Source organism: Nerophis ophidion, linkage group LG22 (genome assembly GCF_033978795.1).
Source record: "Nerophis ophidion isolate RoL-2023_Sa linkage group LG22, RoL_Noph_v1.0, whole genome shotgun sequence".
Lineage (NCBI taxonomy): Eukaryota > Metazoa > Chordata > Actinopteri > Syngnathiformes > Syngnathidae > Nerophis > Nerophis ophidion.
In genome coordinates, this window is record NC_084632.1 from 8,699,514 (window position 1) to 8,721,510 (window position 21,997).

The window sequence follows — 21,997 nt, forward strand, 5'->3', positions numbered from 1 at the left end:
ACATGATGTAAGTTGATGTCTGGGTGAAAATCGAAAAATGTTAACCTGGGAGATTTCTGGTAGAGGCACTGAAACCTGGAAATCTACCAGACTTCTCCGGGCAGTCGGCAAGCATGCGGCTGAGCCACATCAGAGTGGTCAAAGAGCCGCGGGTTGCCAACCCCTGTAGTGGAATTTCTGACCTTTATACCATATTTTGTGTCGGTTTTATTCCAAAAAGAAAGTCTATCTAAAAGCCTCCGAATCACTGGAAGAGCATTTGTAGTGGAAAGTTGAATTTGTGGTCGCTCTAACAATTCTACAAAATGTTTTGAGTTTTTGTTATGACTAAGGGATCCACAGTTGTTTTGGAGCAAGCAGTTGCAAAACAACGACACCTTGACACATGAGGGAAACATAAAAAGCCAGTAGACCAATATTTGATTCTGGATCCTTCGGAGGATGCTGTCTGTTTGCATTGGCAATTCAATCCAACTTGTACTTTTGAATATGGGTAAGTAAACCTTTTGTACTAAAACCACTTTGTTTGCTGTTTAAGCTTTAGGCCATCCACCACACCTCTGCCCTAACAGGACTGAGGTTTAAGTGTACCTGGGAGGTGAAGTCATGCTGCTGCAGCTGGCGTCCCTCCCGGAGGTCCCAGCAGCGCACGGTGTTGTCCAGTCCTCCCGTCCACAGCTTGGTGCCGTCGTTGGAGATGTCGATGCAGCTGGCTCCGTCCGTGTGGCCCTGGAACTGCCTGTGGGCCACAACACACCACACACCACGTATAATGTATCCAGTCTCGGGGGCAGGCTGGTTCGGGAGAGGGCGTCCTACCTGACTAAGGTCTGGTTGTGCAGGTCCCAGACCACGATGTTGCCGTCGCTGCAGCAGGAGAAGCACACCTTGTTGTCGGGCGAGATGGCCAGGGCGTAGCAGGCCGGGGCCGACGACGTCAGCTCCGCCTTGATGCGAGGGGTGGGCGTGGCCAGATCCCAGATGGACAGCGTGCTGGCCTCGCCGCCCACGATCAAGGTGCGCCCGTCGGGGAGGATCTTGCAGGAGCGGATGTAGTTGTCTCTGTTCTGCTTGGACATGAGGGACAGTAAGGGGTTAGATTCGGTGGACCCGTTTATGTCGACTACTCTTGGACTGGCAGACTCACGTTGACATAAGCAGTTGTCTGCATATCGACTTGTTATGATAGGTAGCAAGTTACTGTTCTGAGTGACATCCACCCTTTTCCATCTGTACTGCTGGCTACTGATCCAGGTCAAATCAAACTGTGACATATTTGATACCTTTGTTGCACGTCACATCCGCTTGCAGACTCAACACGGACTCACGTAAACACTCAGTCACGTTGCAGACTAAACACCGACTCACGTAAATACTCAGTCACGTTGCAGACTAAACACCGACAAAGTAAATACTCAGTCATGTTGCAGACTAAACATTGACTCACGTAAATACTCAGTCATGTTGCAGACTAAACACCGACTCACGTAAACACTCAGTCATGTTGCAGACTAAACACCGACTCACGTAAACACTCAGTCACGTTGCAGACTAAACACTGACTCACGTAAATACTCAGTCACGTTGCAGACTAAACACCGACAAAGTAAATACTCAGTCATGTTGCAAACTAAACGCCGACTCATGTAAACACTCAGTCATGTTGCAGACTAAACGCAGACTCACGTAAACACTCAGTCATGTTGTAGACTAAACGCAGACTCACGTAATGACTCAGTCTCCTTGCAGACTATACGGCGACTCACGTAAACACTCAGTCACGTTGCAGACTAAACACCGACTCACGTAAACACTCAGTCATGTTGCAGACTAAACACCGACTCACGTAAACACTCAGTCATGTTGCTGACTAAACGCAGACTCACGTAAACACTCAGTCATGTTGCAAACTAAACACAGACTCATGTAAACACTCAGTCATGTTGCAGACAAAACACGGACTCACGTAAACACTCAGTCATGTTGCAGACTAAACACCGACTCAAGTAAACATTCAGTCACGTTGCAGACTAAACACAGACTCACGTAAACACTCAGTCATGTTGCAGACTAAACACCGACTCACGTAAACACTCAGTCATGTTGCAGACTAAACGCTGACTCACGTAAATACTCAGTCACGTTGCAGACTAAACACCGACTCACGTAAATAGTCACGTTGCAGACTAAACAACGACTCACGTAAATACTCAGTCACTTTGCAGACTAAACACAGACTCACGTAAACACTCAGTCATGTTGCAGACTAAACACCGACTCACGTAAATACTCAGTCACGTTGCAGACTAAACACAGACTCACGTAAACACTCAGTCATGTTGCAGACTAAACACCGACTCACGTAAACACTCAGTCATGTTGCAGACTAAACACCGACTCACGTAAACACTCAGTCATGTTGCAGACTAAACACCGACTCACGTAAACACTCAGTCATGTTGCAGACTAAACATTGACTCACGTAAACACTCAGTCATGTTGCAGACTAAACACCGACTCACGTAAACACTCAGTCATGTTGCAGACTAAACATTGACTCACGTAAACACTCAGTCATGTTGCAGACTAAACACCGACTCACGTAAACACTCAGTCATGTTGCAGACTGAACGCCGACTCACGTAATGACTCAGTCTCCTTGCAGACTAAACGGCGACTCACGTAAACACTCAGTCATGTTGCAAACTAAACATTGACTCACGTAAACACTCAGTCATGTTGCAGACTAAACATTGACTCACGTAAACACTCAGTCATGTTGCAGACTAAACACAGACTCACGTAAACACTCAGTCATGTTGCAGACTAAACATTGACTCACGTAAACACTCAGTCATGTTGCAGACTTAACACCGACTCATGTAAACACTCAGTCATGTTGCAGAATAAACACCGACTCACGTAAACACTCAGTCATGTTGCAGACTAAACACCGACTCACGTAAACACTCAGTCATGTTGCAGACTAAACACCGACTAACGTAAACAATCAGTCACGTTGCATACTAAACACCAACTCACGTAAATACTCAGTCATATTGCAGACTAAACACCGACTGACGTAAATAGTCATGTTGCAGACTAAACACAGACTCACGTAAACACTCTGTCATGTTGATGACTAAGCACCGACTCACGTAAACACTCAGTCATGTTGCAGACTAAACACCGACTCACGTAAACACTCAGTCATGTTGCAGACTAAACACCGACTCACGTAAACAATCAGTCACGTTGCAGACTAAACACCGACTCACGTAAATACTCAGTCATATTGCAGACTAAACACAGACTCACGTAAACACTCAGTCATATTGCAGACTAAACACAGACTCACGTAAACACTCAGTCATGTTGCAGACTAAACATTGACTCACGTAAACACTCAGTCATGTTGCAGACTTAACACCGACTCATGTAAACACTCAGTCATGTTGCAGAATAAACACCGACTCACGTAAACACTCAGTCATGTTGCAGACTAAACACCGACTCACGTAAACACTCAGTCATGTTGCAGACTAAACACAGACTCACGTAAACAATCAGTCATGTTGCAGACTAAACACCAACTCACGTAAATACTCAGTCATATTGCAGACTAAACACAGACTGACGTAAATAGTCACGTTGCAGACTAAACACAGACTCACGTAAATACTCAGTCACGTTGCAGACAAAACACCGACTCACGTAAATACTCAGTCATGTTGCAGACTAAACACCAACTCACGTAAATACTCAGTCATATTGCAGACTAAACACCGACTGACGTAAATAGTCACGTTGTAGACTAAACACAGACTCACCTAAATACTCAGTCACGTTGCAGACTAAACACCGACTCACGTAAACACTCAGTCATGTTGCAGACTAAACACCGACTCAGGTAAACACTCAGTCAAGCAGCACTCAGCCAAATTCCCTCAAAGCAATGTTGCAATTTTTCACACCAACACAGCAAGTTTCCTTGGTAGAAAACCCTCGAACAAAGTAAGTGCGCCACTCTTCCAAAAGGAACTAGCTTCATGCTAGCTTACAATGGATTTTCCATTGAAAGACTACTTTCAGCATTAGCGATTTTACGCAGCGATTTCTACGCCTCGAAATTTGGTAACGAAAAATACAACTAAGATGATTTACCATGAATTGATTTACGTGGACCCCGACTTAAACAAGTTGAAAAACTTATTGGGGTGCTACCTTTTAGTGGTCAAATGTGCGGAATATGTACTGAACTCTGCAATCTACTAATGAAAAAGTATCAATGAAACTTACAATCAAACAGCTGGTGTGTAAGGAGTACAATACTTGCAGTATAAACACTTTGTAGGGCGCAACATAACACATTAAGGTTCCTGGAAAAGCTACTTCCGAATTAGAGAACATTGCCATAGATAGCCTGTCCAGTAGTGCCATCTAGTGCCTTGGCAGTGCAACTGCATTGCAAATGAGACTCAAACGTATTGGACTGCGCAGTTATCATAATCAGCTCATTTTTACATGTTACCATAAAAGATAGAATTTTATAAACAAACAATATTTAACAACACACAAAAAAGTACAGAAAAATGGCGCTGTTAAGTACCAGTATCGATTCGTCGGTACCGGTAATTGGTACCGTATCAGTTCAAATGTGAACGGTACCCTTTCCTGTTTACTTTGTCCAGAGATGTAAGGAAATTAATTGGTAAAAGAATATATTAGTTTGTCAAAATGTTTTTTTCCATTTTGTTTTATTTACATTCTGCTGCTGTATAGCTCGGTTGGTAGAGCGGCCGTGTCAGCAACTTGAGGGTTGCAGGTTCGATTCCCGCTTCCGCCATCCTAGTCACTGCCGTTGTGTCCTTGAGCAAGACACTTTACCCACCTGCTCCCAGTGTCACCCACACTGGTTTAAATGTAACTTAGATATTGGGTTTCACTATGTAAAGCGCTTTGAGTCACTAGAGAAAAGCGCTATACAAATATAATTCACTTCACTTCACTGTTATAATTTGTTTGTATTTAACTATAATGATAACACTTTCATACATTCACAAATCTTAAGGTAAATATTCATATAAACATTTTGATCAGCGAGTTTGAGCAACTTGCTAATGTGCATATGTGATAATAATATGAAGAGGTAATAATATTTGCTAATATGTGTATATAATAGTAATATGAAGATGAAATGATATTTGTTTATGTGTGTAAATTACAATAATATGAAGATGTAATAATATTTGTTAATGTGTGCATATGACAATAATATGAAGATGTAATAATAAAATGCGAGGATGTGATGATGATAATAATAGTAATATATGTAGAGGAAGTACCAGACAGTCGAGCTGGGCCATGGGACTCTTGGTGCCGGGCTGGCTGATGTCCCACACCTTGACGCAGCCTTTGCCTCCCGTGTAGACGTGGCGTGTGGAGGCGCTGATGGTGACGGCGCACACCACCTCGCCGTGGCTCAGGCTGTGGATCTGCCGGGCGTGGCGAGGGATGCCCGGGCCCAGCAGGGCGTCGGGGGGGAAGGGCACCGGCTGCATTTGCCCGTCCGCGCTCACGTGGAAGGAGTAGGCCCTGCGCACACCACAATGTGAAACATAGAAGCGAGTAGAGGCAGTGAGGCGACAGTTGAGGTTGAAGAGTAAAAATAAGTCGGGCAAGGAGCAGCACAGAAGCACACTGCCCTTCAAAGCACAGTCAATGAGCATTGCTAGTGCAGGATGTATATGGTGGCAATGTTGGGAGTGTAACCCAGACAAGAACAGTGTTATTGTTATTTCTACAGCAGTATATCCTGCAGAATATGGAAGATGGCGAAGAAGGTTGTGTACTGTGTGCGCACAAATTCAGTATATGCATGTGTGCACACACAGTATATGCATGTGTGCGTGGTTGGGGGCGGGCGGGGCGTGGTTCGGGGTGTGGTTAAGAGGTGAGGAGTATATATACATATATATATACATACATACAAATATATATATACATACATATATATATACATACATACAAATATATATATATACATACATACATGTATACATACATACATACATATATATATACATACATACATGTATACATACATACATACATATATATATACATACATATATATATATACATATACATACATATATATATACATATACATACATACATATATATATATATATATATATATACATACATACACACATATATATACATACATACATATATATACATATATATATACATACACACATATATACACATACACACATATATACATATACATACATATATATATACATATATTGATATATATATATATATATACATACACACATATGTATACATACATATATACATACATACAGATATATACATACATACACACATATATATATATATACATACACATATATATACATATACATACATACACACATATATATATATATATACATACACATATATATACATATACATACATACATTATATATATATATATATATATATATATATATATATATATATATAAGAAATACTTGACTTTCAGTGAATTCTAGCTATATATATAGTATAATTATGTATGTGTATATATATTTTATTATATATACATATATATGTATATATATATATATATATATATATATATATATATATACATACATATATATATACATACATATATGTTTATTTAGACATATATATATACACATGTATGTATGTATATATACATGTATGTATGTATATATATATATATATATACATACACACACACACACACACACACACACACACACACACACACACACACACACACACACACACACACACACACACACACACACACACACACACACACACACACACACACACACACACACACACACACGTACGTACGTATGTATGTATATATATATATATATATATATATATATAAAAGAAACACTTGAATTTCAGTGTTCATTTATTTACACATATACACACACACACATAACGCTCATCTACTCATTGTTGAGTTAAGGGTTGAATTATCCATCCTTGTTTTACTAACCACATGCATATACAGTAGATGGCAGTATTTTCCTGTTTAAGAGTGTCACATCATTGCTGTTTGGCAGACAAACTGCTTTACGGTAGACCAAAACGGACTGCTGTTGTTGTGTGTTGTTTTACCGCGCTGGGAGGACGTTAATGAAACTGCCTAAGACTAAACCCACATAAGAAACCAAGAATTCGCATTCGAACATTCTACAGTTTTAACGTCATTGGGTTCAAATCCAGGCTCGGGATCTTCCTGTGTGGAGTTTGCATGTTCTCCCCGTGAATGCGTGGGTTCCCTCCGGGTACTCCGGCTTCCTCCCACTTCCAAAGACATGCACCTGGGGATAGGTTGATTGGCAACACTAAAATTGGCCCTAGTGTGTGAATGTTGTCTGTCTATCTGTTGGCCCTGCGATGAGGTGGCGACTTGTCCAGGGTGTACCCCGCCTTCCGCCCGATTGTAGCTGAGATGAGGTGGTGGCTTGTCCAGGGTGTACCCCGCCTTCCGCCCGATTGTAGCTGAGATAGGCGCCAGCGCCCCCCGCGACCCCAAAAGGGAATAAGCGGTAAAAAATGGATGGATGGATGGGCAGACACACTGTTTTTACATGTCACTCAGGTCCGCATGGAGCTGCAGGGGGCGTGGCCTCCAGCTCCGCCTGAATTTTGGGAGATTTTCAGGAGATAATTTGTCCCGGGTGGTTTTCGGGAGAGGCGCTGAACTTCGGGAGTCTCCCGGAAAATCCGGGAGGGTTGGCAAGTATGGTATATGTATGTGTGCAGACGTACAGTATACTGTAACAACACTGGGTGTACGCTGAGTGAAAGTTCATGGGGGGATAGAAGACTTGTGTAGGATGTCATTAAGTAAACAGAAAGAAAAACTCACGGTTTGCCAGCAGATGACCCCGGCAGAGAGGACGACAGGCCCGAGGCCCTCAGGTGAGGCCGAGAGTCATAAGCCACCTGGCGGATGTTAGGGAACAAAAAAACAATCAAATCATAGTCAACAGCGCTGATAGGTCTCGTTCACACTGTGGGTCAATTCCAATTTTTGTTCCCCATATGTGACCTGAATGTGATTTTTTCTTGTCAGTGTGAACAGTACATTCTGAATTTTTCAAGGGCGACACAAGCCTCTTTCATATAAATCAGTGATGTAGCCAATGTCAACGCTCCGGTGGCCTTCATCCGACCAATACGTCATTAAAATAGTGATAGAAGGGTTATAATTCTTCACCAAAAGAGAGTGTTGTAAAATTAATAGTTGATAAATGAGCACATAATGTTTTAGGAACTCAAAATAATGTTCCAACACTCCTGTCTCTAACCCGTCGACCACCACAACACGTCCCACAAACTGCCACAGCCAAAATGCCTGCCCTCTTCCTACGTCATCATCTGTGCGCCATGTATCAGTTCAGAAAAACTATTTTTGTATTTGATTGCACAAAATCCTTGAAATTGCCACAAATGTGCCAGGAGCGAGACCTAGTACTAGAATCGGAGCCATGTTTACTTGTGTAAACGCTGCAGCACGTGTGACGTCATTTCTGCACGTGGGTCAGTTTGCATTCACGTTAGACATCACCTTTGTTTTGTAAAGCCAATGATTACACAAAAAGATCAGATTTTTTAAAAACTACCCGAATTGGACATCCTTACAGTGTGAACGTTGCATTAGTTTCTAGCGGTGGTGTGTTGTCAGGACCAGCAAGATCTTCTCTGCTGGCCTAAGATCACCAGGAATCATCATCATAATGAAAGATAAAAGTAATTTTTTATTTACTTTCCCTAATTATGTCAAAGTATTCATATTGTCTTCGTGTCACATTATGCTCCTTCCAGTGCTCTTGCTTTAGGTTTTATACAAACCCCGTTTCCATATGAGTTGGGAAATTGTGTTAGATGTAAATATAAACAGAATACAATTATTTGCAAATCATTTTCAACCCATATTCAGTTGAATATGCTACAAAGACAACATTTTTGATATTCAAACTGATAAAAATGTATTTTTTTGCAAATAATCCTTAACTTTAGATTTTGATGGCAGCAACACGTGACAAAGAAGTTGGGAGAGGTGGCAATAAATACTGATAAAGTTGAGGAAAGCTCATCAAACACTTATTTGGAACATCCCACAGGTGTGCAGGCTAATTGGGAACAGGTGGGTGCCATGATTGGGTATAAAAACAGCTTCCCAAAAAATGTGCACCTCCTTTGTCCACAACTGCGTGAGCAAATAGTCAAACAGTTTAAAAACAACGTTTAAAGTGCAATTACAAGAAATATAGGGATTTCAACATCTACAGTCCATAATATCATCAAAAGGTTCAGAGAATCTGGAGAAATCACTCCACGTAAGCAGCATGGCCGGAAACCAACATCGAATGACCGTGATCTTCGATCCCTCAGACGCACTGTATCAAAAACCAACATCAATCTCCATAGCATATCACCAAATGGACTCAGAAAGACTTCAGAAAACCACTGTCACTAAATAAAGTTTGTCGCTACATCTGTAAGTGCAAGTTAAAGGTCTACTATGGGCCCGAGATCATCCAAGATGGAATGATGCAAAGTGGAAAAGTGTTCTGTGGACTGACGAGTCCACATTTCAAATTGTTTTTGGAAACTATGGACATTTGTGTCCTTGGGAACAAAGAGGAAAAGAACCATCCGGATTGTCATAGGCGCAAAGTTCAAAAGGCAGCATCTATGATGGTATGGGGGTGTATTAGTGCCCAAGGCATGGTTAATTTACACATCTGCGAAGGCACCATTCATGCTGAAAGGTACATACAGGTTTTGGAGCAACATATGTTGTCATTCAAGCAACGTTATCATGGACGCCCCTGTTTATTTCAGCAAGACGCTCTGCTCGACATTTTTAATTCTAAGACAGATTAAACTCAAATAGGATTTGAAAATCCAAGAAAAAACTTGGTCTTCACTTGTTTATTAAATAAATTCATTAATTTTCTTTATTTTGCTTCTTATAACTTTCAGAAAGACAATTTTAGAGAATAAATACAACATTAAAAATGATTTTGGGATTTTTAAACACATATACCTTTTTACCTTTTAAATTCCTTCCTCTTCCTTCCTGACAATTTAAATCAATGTTGAAGTTTTTTTTTTTTTATCGTAAAGAATAATAAATACATTTTAATTTAATTCTTCATTTTAGCTTCTGTTTTTTCAACGAAGAATATTTGTGAAATATTTCTTCAAACTTATTATGATTAAAATAAAATAAATTATTCTGGCAAATCTAGAAAATCTTTAGAATCAAATTTAAATCTTATTTCAAAGTCTTTTGATTTTCTTTTAAAATTTTTGTTCTGGAAAATCTAGAAGAAATAAGGATTTGTCTTTGTTAGAAATATAGTTTGGTCCAATTTGTTATATATTCTAACAAAATGCAGATTGGATTTTAACCTATTTAAAACATGTCATCAAAATTCTAAAATTAATATTAATCAGGAAAAATTACTAATGATGTTCCATAAATTTTTCAGAAAGATTCGAATTAGCTAGTTTTTCTCTTCTTTTTTTCAGTTGAATTTTGAATTTTAAAGAGTCAAAATTGAAGATTAACTATGTTTCAAAATAAAATTTTCATTTTTTTCCTGTTTTCTCCTCTTTTAAACTGTTCAATTAAGTGTTTTTTTCATCATTTATTCTCTACAAAAAACTTTCCGTAAAAGGAAAAAAAATGTACGACGGAATGACAAACAGAAATACCCATTCTTTTTATATATATATAGATTTATTTATTAAAGGTAAATTGAGCAAATTGGCTATTTCTGGCAATTTATTTAAGTGTGTATCAAACTGGTAGCCCTTCGCATTAATCAGTACCCAAGAAGTAGCTCTTGGTTTCAAAAAGGTTGGTGACCCCTGCTGTGTAGTATTTCTCCAGCAATGGTCATGTGGTGACATCATGATGCGATTTTGAGAGGTCATCATTGAAGTGGGACATCACTGAAGGCCTGGTTTCTATGTATCTTTTAAACTTTATTTATTAAATATGCAATCAAATAATGTGCCGAACAAAACAAATACGTTGTATTTTAAACACATTTTTTGAAATCAGATGAATCCCTCTTTTGAATTTGAATTAAACTCCTTTAATCACAGTTGACACAAAAGTGTTGTTTAACTCATCTGTGCTACTTTTGTTGACAACATTGTTAGTCGTTTGTCGTCCACTGCTAGTTGGCGATGTTCCAGTAGCGTTCTTGATATTGGATGCTATTTGCTAGCATGTTTGTTCATCAAGCCAACCAACATTGTTTTTAGAAAAGAAAGCTTTCAGATGAGCTGCTCCCTGGTCATGGAACGACTCTTTGGGGGAACTTTAGGCCTTTTAAAGGATCGAGAAAGTCTTTCTATAGTAGGGTCGCATATGAAGTCACATCTTTTTTTCTTCTTCGCGGTTTAATTGACACCAGGGTCAAGCACCTTGAGTGTAGCATTGAATAAAGTGAGAGTGTAGAGTTTGAGCAGAAAATGCCGTATTGCTGTTCTGTTCTTGGCTGTTGCAGTCATTTATATAGAGCAGGGGTCGGCAACCTTTACCACTCAAAGAGCCATTTCGACCCGTTTCACAAAATGAGGAAGACAATGGGAGCCGCAACTATTCTGGCCAATATCTGCTGGTGGTCACCCAGATGACAAGAATAAAGGCATGCTATGAAGCCATTGCCTTAAACACCTTCTACAACATGTACAAACTGCTTGCCAGTCCAGCAACATGTTGTGAGAGGCTTCCGCAGATGCACGCACACGACTGGAAGGCATACTGGGTGACACAGAGTACACTGACGGTTGTGATACAAACAACTTTAACACTCCTACTAATATGCGCCACATTGTGAACCCACACAAAAGAAGAATGACAAACACATTTCGGGAGAAAATCCTGACAGTAACACAACAAATACCCAGAATCCTTTGCATCCATGACAAATCCTGACTATGTTATACAACCCGTGAGCACCAAACCCCGCCCACCTCAACCACGCAGGGAGGGGGTCGGGGGTTTGGTACTCACGGGGTGTATAACATAGTCGGCTGTGTCATGGATGGAAAGGATTCTGGGTATTTGTTGTGTTGCGTTTATGTTGTGTTACTGTGAGGATTTTCTCCCGAAATGTGTTTGTCATTCTTCTTTTGTGTGGGTTCACAATGTGGTGCATATTAATAGGAGTGTTAAAGTTGTTTATATCACAACCGTCAGTGTACTCTGTGTCACCCAGTATGCCTTGCAATCTCATACATGTGCCGATAGAAGCAGCGAAATGCATGTGTCCGGTCGGCACGCACATAGCATTCCGTGAATGGCGGGCGCGATGACGATCCAGAGCACACGCAAATAGCATTCCGTGAATGGCGGGCGCGATGACGTTCAAGAGGACGTTAAGAGTAATATCATCACGGCACGCCCTTAATATTGTTGTCCGATTGAAAATTGGAGAACGTTGACTCTGGGTGATGTCCGGGAGAGGCATTGTATTCCGGAATCTCCCCGCAACAATCTGGGGGGTCGGCGATTGTGCAGCTGAGCTGCATCAGAGCTGCCAAAGAGCTGCATGCGGCTCCGGAGCCGCGGGTTGCCGACCCCTGATATAGAGGGATAGGAAAGAGCATAAAAGTAATAAAGTCAGGGAAAAAGGAAAGTGCATTGAAGGAAATGGCTCTTAAAATATGTCCTGTGGAATACAATCAGATCATGCTTGTGTCTGCAGACATCACTTTATAAAATGTTTGTCTGAGCATTTTGTTTGAGAAATTTCCTGTGATGCAATGCAGTTTATTCTCTACTAGATTAGTAATGTTTGAGAGCAGAACTAAATGTACAGAAAGGACAAGAGATGGCATTAGTTTGTGTGTTTTTTATGCCCAAATAAAACTTGAAGACCTGCTTGTGTTAAGTTAAGTCCTAGTCATAAATATTGTGGAGTAAGGATTGTGAATGTTGGACAAAAGTCCCCAAAGAGTGCAGTTCCCCTTTAAGGAGCATAAGTGGTTAAAATAAATTGTGACTAATCTGCGTTTATAAATGATTTGACAGCCTAAATTTTATTTCCTGGAGACGCAAATGGGTTTGATCTGGTGGAATGGCCCGAAACGTTTCGAGCCTTTTTAATGAAATTAAAAACTGTAAACAATTCTGGTCGTCTGCATGCTAGAACCAGATTCCACTGGACTCACCAGGGGGCTGCGGGAGTAGGCGCTGGCCGCTGCACTGATCTGGGGCGAGAGGGTCAGAGCCCCGCCGAAGCCTCCTGGGCTGGCCAGCTCGCCATTCAGTCCTGCGTGGGACACCACCCCAAAATGAGCCGGGAAGGAAGCGGGGGGCACGGACATGGGGCTGCGGAGCGCTGGGAGAGGGAGGAGGAGGAGGGAGAGATCGAGGGAGGGAGGGAGAGGACACAACACACAAGCACGGTCACAGAGGGTCTGATGATAACAACATTTTGGAACTAAAGTCACTTTATTCCATATTAGGAGACGTTAAAGGGGTCGTATCCTGCTCAGAGGCTTTAGAAAGGATATCAGATATAAATAGATCAGGTTGTATTCAGGGTAAATATATATATAAATATATCAGGGTATATACAGGGTAAATACAAACCCCGTTTTCATGTGAGTTGGGAAATTGTGTTAGATGTAAATATAAACAAAATACAATGATTTGCAAATCATTTTCAACCCATATTCAGTTAAATATGCTACAAAGAAAACATATTTGATGTTCAAACTGATAAACATTTTTTTTTTTTGCAAATAATCATTAACTTTAGAATGTGATGCCAGCAACACGTGACAAAGAAGTTGGGAAAGGTGGCAATAAATACTGATAAAGTTGAGAAATGCTCATCAAACACTTATTTGGAACATCCCACAGGTGTGCAGGCTAATTGGGAACAGTTGGGTGCCATGATTGGGTATAAAAGCAGCTTCCATGAAATGCTAAGTAATTCACAAACAAGGATGGGGTGAGGGTCACCACTTTGTAAGCAAATTGTCGAACAGTTTTAGAATAACATTTCTCAAAGAGCTATTGCAAGGAATTTAGGGATTTTACCATCTACGGTCAGTATAATCATCAAAAGGTTCAGAGAATCTGGAGAAATGACTGCACGTAAGCGATGATATTACGGACCTTTGATCCCTCAGGCGGAACTGCATCAAAAACCGACATCAGTGTGTAAAGGATATCACCACATTGGCCCAGGAACACTTTACAAAACCACTGTCAGTAACTACAGTTGGTCGCTACATCTGTAAGTGCAAGTTAAAACTCTACTATGCAAAGCCAAACCCATTTATCAACAATATCCTGAAACGACGCCAGCTTGGCTGAGCCCGAGCTCACCTAAGATGGACTGATGCAAAGTGGAAAAGTGTTCTGTGGTCTGAGGAGTCCACATTTCAAATTATATTTGGAAACTGTGGACGTGGTGTCCTCCGGAACAAAGAGGAAAATAACCATCCGGATTGTTATAGGCGCAAAGTTCAAAAGCCAGCATCTGTGATGGTATGGGGGTGTATTAGTGCCCAAGGCATGGGTAACTTACACATCTGTGAAGGCACCATTAATGCTGAATGGTCCATACAGGTTTTGGAGCAACATATGTTGTCATCCAAGCAACGTTATCATGGACACCCCTGCTTATTTCAGCAAGACAATGCCAAGCCACGTGTTACAACAACGTGGTTTCGTGGTAAAAGAGTGCGGGTACTTTCCTGGCCCGCCTGCAGTCCAGACATGTCTCCCATCGAAAATGTGTGGCGCATTATGAAGCGTAAAATACGACAAGACCCTGGACTGTTGAACAACTTAAGCTGTACATCAAGCAAGAATGGTAAAGATTTCCACTTTCAAAGCTTCAACAATTATTTTCCTAAGTTCCCAAACGTTTATTGAGTGTTGTTAAAAGAAAAGGTGATGTAAAACAGTGGTGAACATGCCCTTTCCCAACTACTTTGGCACGTGTTGCAGCCATGAAATTCTAAGTTAATTATTATTTGGGAAAAAAAATTAAGTTTATGAGTTCGAACATCATTGTAGTGCATTCAACTGAATATGGGTTGAAAATGATTTGCAAATCATTGTATTCCGTTTATATTTACATCTAACAGAATTTCCCAACTCAAATGGAAACGGGGTTTGTACATCAGGTGATATACAGGGTAAATCTGCATTCTTCTCCTCTTGGCCAAAACGCTGTGATACCACAGCCTTCTCCAAGACCACGCCTACCCTGTTGTGATTGGTCAGGGCCTGAGGGTTAGATGAGAGCGGCAAAGAGACACGCCCCGCTAAAACATCAACATGCCAATAGTTATAAGAGAACAGTTCAGAAGAATAAGAAGGACTAAGAACATTTGAGTGGAAATGTGCAACAAGGGACATTAAAGTTAAAAGTTAAAGTACCAACGATTGTAGTTTTGACCCATCACTCTAGATCACCCCCTGGAAGCTGAGGGGAGCAGTGAGCAGCAGCGGTGGCCACGCCCGGGGATAATTTTTGGTGATTTAACCCCCAATTCCAATCTTTGATGCTGAGGGCCAAGCAGGGAGGTAAGGGGTCCCATTTTTATAGTCTTTGGTATGACTCGGCCAGGGTTTGAACTCACAACCTATCCATCTCGGGGCGGACACTCTAACCACGAGGCCACTGAGTAGGTTTTCCTGTCATGTCTGTCAGGTGGTGAAAACAGGAGCTTCAGCTCCCCAAGAACAAAGAACATCTCCACTCTTACCATATTGTTCAATTAAAGTCACTTATTGTCTAGTTTGTGTGCTATTGTGTGCTTAGCTGTTGTGTAGCTGCTAGCCCCAAGTAGTCTAAAGCTTAGTATGTTTTCCTCCTGTAAGTGACTTGACTAAAATACAGGTAAACGCAAAACTTGTGTGCTTCTTGTAGGACATTTAGATGTTACCTGACTTTCACACAAATAAAGATTAATCAAACATTTTACATGCTAGCCGATACTTGTTTCTCTATTGATATCGGACTGATATCAGTATCAGATCAGAACACTCAGAGTTTAGATGGGAGTAATTCAAAAGATCTCATGGAAATCTCGGACAACTTATCACTATATTTACAAACACTAGGAACATTCCGCTGAAATTTTGACGGGCCGTCTATCTGAACCTCTGCATCGAGGTCGGTCGAAGTCGGCATTTTGCCAAAAGGCTAGCACAAAATGTTAACATGATGACATCGGACAACTTAATGTAATTCTAAGATGGTGCCAAGTATTAAAATGCACTATATTTAGGTGTAAACCTATAAAACATTTGCTGAACAGCTAACAAAAAACATTAGCGTGCTAAAATAAGCATGCAAACGGCCTATACTTATAAAAATGAAAAAGGATCATTTAAAAATAAGTTCATGACATAGTTGACAATGTAAGATGGTTGACAATGTAAGATAGTTGACAATGTGAGATAGTTGACAATGTGAGATAGTTGACAATGTAGGATGGTTGACAATGTAAGATAGTTGACAATGTAAGATAGTTGACAATGTAAGATAGTTGACAATGTAGGATGGTTGACAATGTAAGATAGTTGACAATGTAGGATGGTTGACAATGTAAGATAGTTGACAATGTAAGATGGTTGACAATGTAAGATAGTTGACAATGTGAGATAGTTGACAATGTGAGATAGTTGACAATGTAAGATAGTATACAATGTAGGATAATTGACAATGTGAGATAGTTGACAATGTGAGATAGTTGACAATGTGAGATAGTTGACAATGTGAGATAGTTGACAATGTAGGATGGTTGACAATGTAAGATAGTTGACAATGTAAGATGGTTGACAATGTAAGATAGTTGACAATGTGAGATAGTTGACAATGTGAGATAGTTGACAATGTAAGATAGTATACAATGTAAGATAATTGACAATGTGAGATAGTTGACAATGTGAGATAGTTGACAATGTGAACTAGTTGACAATGTGAGATAGTTGACAATGTAGGATGGTTGACAATGTAAGATAGTTGACAATGTAAGATAGTTGACAATGTAAGATAGTTGACAATGTAGGATGGTTGACAATGTAAGATAGTTGACAATGTAGGATGGTTGACAATGTAAGATAGTTGACAATGTAAGATGGTTGACAATGTAAGATAGTTGACAATGTGAGATAGTTGACAATGTGAGATAGTTGACAATGTAAGATAGTATACAATGTAAGATAATTGACAATGTGAGATAGTTGACAATGTGAGATAGTTGACAATGTGAGATAGTTGACAATGTGAGATAGTTGACAATGTAAGATAGTATACAATGTAAGATAATTGACAATGTGAGATAGTTGACAATGTGAGATAGTTGACAATGTGAGATAGTTGACAATGTGAGATAATTGACAATGTAAGATAGTTGACAATGTAGGATGGTTGACAATGTAAGATAGTTGACAATGTGAGATAGTTGACAATGTGAGATAGTTGACAATGTAAGATAGTTGACAATGTAGGATGGTTGACAATGTAAGATAGTTGACAATGTAAGATAGTTGACAATGTAAGATGGTTGACAATGTAAGATAGTTGACAATGTGAGATAGTTGACAATGTGAGATAGTTGACAATGTAAGATAGTATACAATGTAAGATAATTGACAATGTGAGATAGTTGACAATGTGAGATAGTTGACACTGTGAGATAGTTGACAATGTGAGATAGTTGACAATGTGAGATAGTTGACAATGTGAGATAATTGACAATGTAAGATAGTTGACAATGTAGGATGGTTGACAATGTAAGATAGTTGACAATGTAAGATAGTTGACAATGTAGGATGGTTGACAATGTAAGATAGTTGACAATGTGAGATAGTTGACAATGTGAGATAGTTGACAATGTGAGATAGTTGACAATGTGAGATAGTTGACAATGTGAGATAGTAGACAATGTAAGATAGTTGACAATGTAGGATGGTTGACAATGTAAGATAGTTGACAATGTGAGATAGTTGACAATGTGAGATAGTTGACAATGTGAGATAGTTGACAATGTGAGATAATTGACAATGTAAGATAGTTGACAATGTGAGATAGTTGACAATGTGAGATAGTTGACAATGTAAGATAGTTGACAATGTAGGATGGTTGACAATGTAAGATAGTTGACAATGTGAGATAGTTGACAATGTGAGATAGTTGACAATGTGAGATAGTTAACAATGTAAGATAGTTGACAATGTAGGATGGTTGACAATGTAAGATAGTTGACAATGCAAGATAGTTGACAATGTGAGATAGTTGACAATGTGAGATAGTTGACAATGTGAGATAGTTGACAATGTGAGATAGTTGACAATGTGAGATAGTTGACAATGTAAGATAATATACAATGTAAGATAATTGACAATGTGAGATAGTTGACAATGTGAGATAGTTGACAATGTGAGATAGTTGACAATGTGAGATAATTGACAATGTAAGATAGTTGACAATGTAGGATGGTTGACAATGTAAGATAGTTGACAATGTAAGATAGTTGACAATGTAGGATGGTTGACAATGTAAGATAGTTGACAATGTAAAATAGTTGACAATGTAAGATGGTTGACAATGTAAGATAGTTGACAATGTGAGATAGTTGACAATGTGAGATAGTTGACAATGTAAGATAGTATACAATGTAAGATAATTGACAATGTGAGATAGTTGACAATGTGAGATAGTTGACAATGTAAGATAGTTGACAATGTAAGATAGTTGACAATGTGAGATAGTTCACAATGTGAGATAGTTGACAATTAGGATGGTTGACAATGTAAGATAGTTGACAATGTGAGATAGTTGACAATGTGAGATAGTTGACAATGTGAGATAGTTGACAATGTAGGATGGTTGACAATGTAAGATAGTTGACAATGTAAGATAGTTGACAATGTAAGATAGTTGACAATGTAGGATGGTTGACAATGTAAGATAGTTGACAATGTAAGATGGTTGACAATGTAAGATAGTTGACAATGTGAGATAGTTGACAATGTGAGATAGTTGACAATGTGAGATAGTTAACAATGTAAGATAGTTGACAATGTAGGATGGTTGACAATGTAAGATAGTTGACAATGCAAGATAGTTGACAATGTGAGATAGTTGACAATGTGAGATAGTTGACAATGTGAGATAGTTGACAATGTGAGATAGTTGACAATGTGAGATAGTTGACAATGTAAGATAATATACAATGTAAGATAATTGACAATGTGAGATAGTTGACAATGTGAGATAGTTGACAATGTGAGATAGTTGACAATGTGAGATAATTGACAATGTAAGATAGTTGACAATGTAGGATGGTTGACAATGTAAGATAGTTGACAATGTAAGATAGTTGACAATGTAGGATGGTTGACAATGTAAGATAGTTGACAATGTAAGATAGTTGACAATGTAAGATGGTTGACAATGTAAGATAGTTGACAATGTGAGATAGTTGACAATGTGAGATAGTTGACAATGTAAGATAGTATACAATGTAAGATAATTGACAATGTGAGATAGTTGACAATGTGAGATAGTTGACAATGTAAGATAGTTGACAATGTAAGATAGTTGACAATGTGAGATAGTTCACAATGTGAGATAGTTGACAATTAGGATGGTTGACAATGTAAGATAGTTGACAATGTGAGATAGTTGACAATGTGAGATAGTTGACAATGTGAGATAGTTGACAATGTAGGATGGTTGACAATGTAAGATAGTTGACAATGTAAGATAGTTGACAATGTAAGATAGTTGACAATGTAGGATGGTTGACAATGTAAGATAGTTGACAATGTAAGATGGTTGACAATGTAAGATAGTTGACAATGTGAGATAGTTGACAATGTGAGATAGTTGACAATGTAAGATAGTATACAATGTAAGATAATTGACAATGTGAGATAGTTGACAATGTGAGATAGTTGACAATGTGAGATAGTTGACAATGTGAGAGAGTTGACAATGTAAGATAGTATACAATGTAAGATAATTGACAATGTGAGATAGTTGACAATGTGAGATAGTTGACAATGTGAGATAGTTGACAATGTGAGATAATTGACAATGTAAGATAGTTGACAATGTAGGATGGTTGACAATGTAAGATAGTTGACAATGTGAGATAGTTGACAATGTGAGATAGTTGACAATGTAAGATAGTTGACAATGTAGGATGGTTGACAATGTAAGATAGTTGACAATGTAAGATAGTTGACAATGTAAGATGGTTGACAATGTAAGATAGTTGACAATGTGAGATAGTTGACAATGTGAGATAGTTGACAATGTAAGATAGTATACAATGTAAGATAATTGACAATGTGAGATAGTTGACAATGTGAGATAGTTGACACTGTGAGATAGTTGACAATGTGAGATAGTTGCCAATGTGAGATAGTTGACAATGTGAGATAATTGACAATGTAAGATAGTTGACAATGTAGGATGGTTGACAATGTAAGATAGTTGACAATGTAAGATAGTTGACAATGTAGGATGGTTGACAATGTAAGATAGTTGACAATGTGAGATAGTTGACAATGTGAGATAGTTGACAATGTGAGATAGTTGACAATGTGAGATAGTTGACAATGTGAGATAGTAGACAATGTAAGATAGTTGACAATGTAGGATGGTTGACAATGTAAGATAGTTGACAATGTGAGATAGTTGACAATGTGAGATAGTTGACAATGTGAGATAATTGACAATGTAAGATAGTTGACAATGTGAGATAGTTGACAATGTGAGATAGTTGACAATGTAAGATAGTTGACAATGTAGGATGGTTGACAATGTAAGATAGTTGACAATGTGAGATAGTTGACAATGTGAGATAGTTGACAATGTGAGATAGTTAACAATGTAAGATAGTTGACAATGTAGGATGGTTGACAATGTAAGATAGTTGACAATGCAAGATAGTTGACAATGTGAGATAGTTGACAATGTGAGATAGTTGACAATGTGAGATAGTTGACAATGTGAGATAGTTGACAATGTGAGATAGTTGACAATGTAAGATAGTATACAATGTAAGATAATTGACAATGTGAGATAGTTGACAATGTGAGATAGTTGACAATGTGAGATAGTTGACAATGTGAGATAATTGACAATGTAAGATAGTTGACAATGTAGGATGGTTGACAATGTAAGATAGTTGACAATGTAAGATAGTTGACAATGTAGGATGGTTGACAATGTAAGATAGTTGACAATGTAAGATAGTTGACAATGTAAGATGGTTGACAATGTAAGATAGTTGACAATGTGAGATAGTTGACAATGTGAGATAGTTGACAATGTGAGAGAGTTGACAATGTAAGATAGTTGACAATGTAGGATGGTTGACAATGTAAGATAGTTGACAATGTGAGATAGTTGACAATGTGAGATAGTTGACAATGTGAGATAGTTGACAATGTGAGATAGTTGACAATGTGAGATAGTAGACAATGTAAGATAGTTGACAATGTAGGATGGTTGACAATGTAAGATAGTTGACAATGTGAGATAGTTGACAATGTGAGATAGTTGACAATGTGAGATAATTGACAATGTAAGATAGTTGACAATGTGAGATAGTTGACAATGTGAGATAGTTGACAATGTAAGATAGTTGACAATGTAGGATGGTTGACAATGTAAGATAGTTGACAATGTGAGATAGTTGACAATGTGAGATAGTTGACAATGTGAGATAGTTAACAATGTAAGATAGTTGACAATGTAGGATGGTTGACAATGTAAGATAGTTGACAATGCAAGATAGTTGACAATGTGAGATAGTTGACAATGTGAGATAGTTGACAATGTGAGATAGTTGACAATGTGAGATAGTTGACAATGTGAGATAGTTGACAATGTAAGATAGTATACA

At 38.8% G+C, this 21,997-nt stretch overlaps 1 protein-coding gene across 1 annotated transcript in view; it reads right to left on the reverse strand.

Annotated features, from left to right (window-relative positions):
- LOC133540959 (transducin-like enhancer protein 1) overlaps positions 1–21,997 on the reverse strand; it is a 372,555-nt gene that overhangs the window by 54,919 nt on the left and 295,639 nt on the right. The window contains exons 13-17 of the mRNA XM_061884044.1: positions 13,277–13,446; positions 7,944–8,020; positions 5,346–5,595; positions 820–1,067; positions 592–739 (exon numbers count right to left, since the gene is read on the reverse strand). Of these exons, the coding sequence (XP_061740028.1) occupies positions 592–739; positions 820–1,067; positions 5,346–5,595; positions 7,944–8,020; positions 13,277–13,446 (893 nt within the window). The remainder of the gene's footprint in view (positions 1–591; positions 740–819; positions 1,068–5,345; positions 5,596–7,943; positions 8,021–13,276; positions 13,447–21,997) is intronic.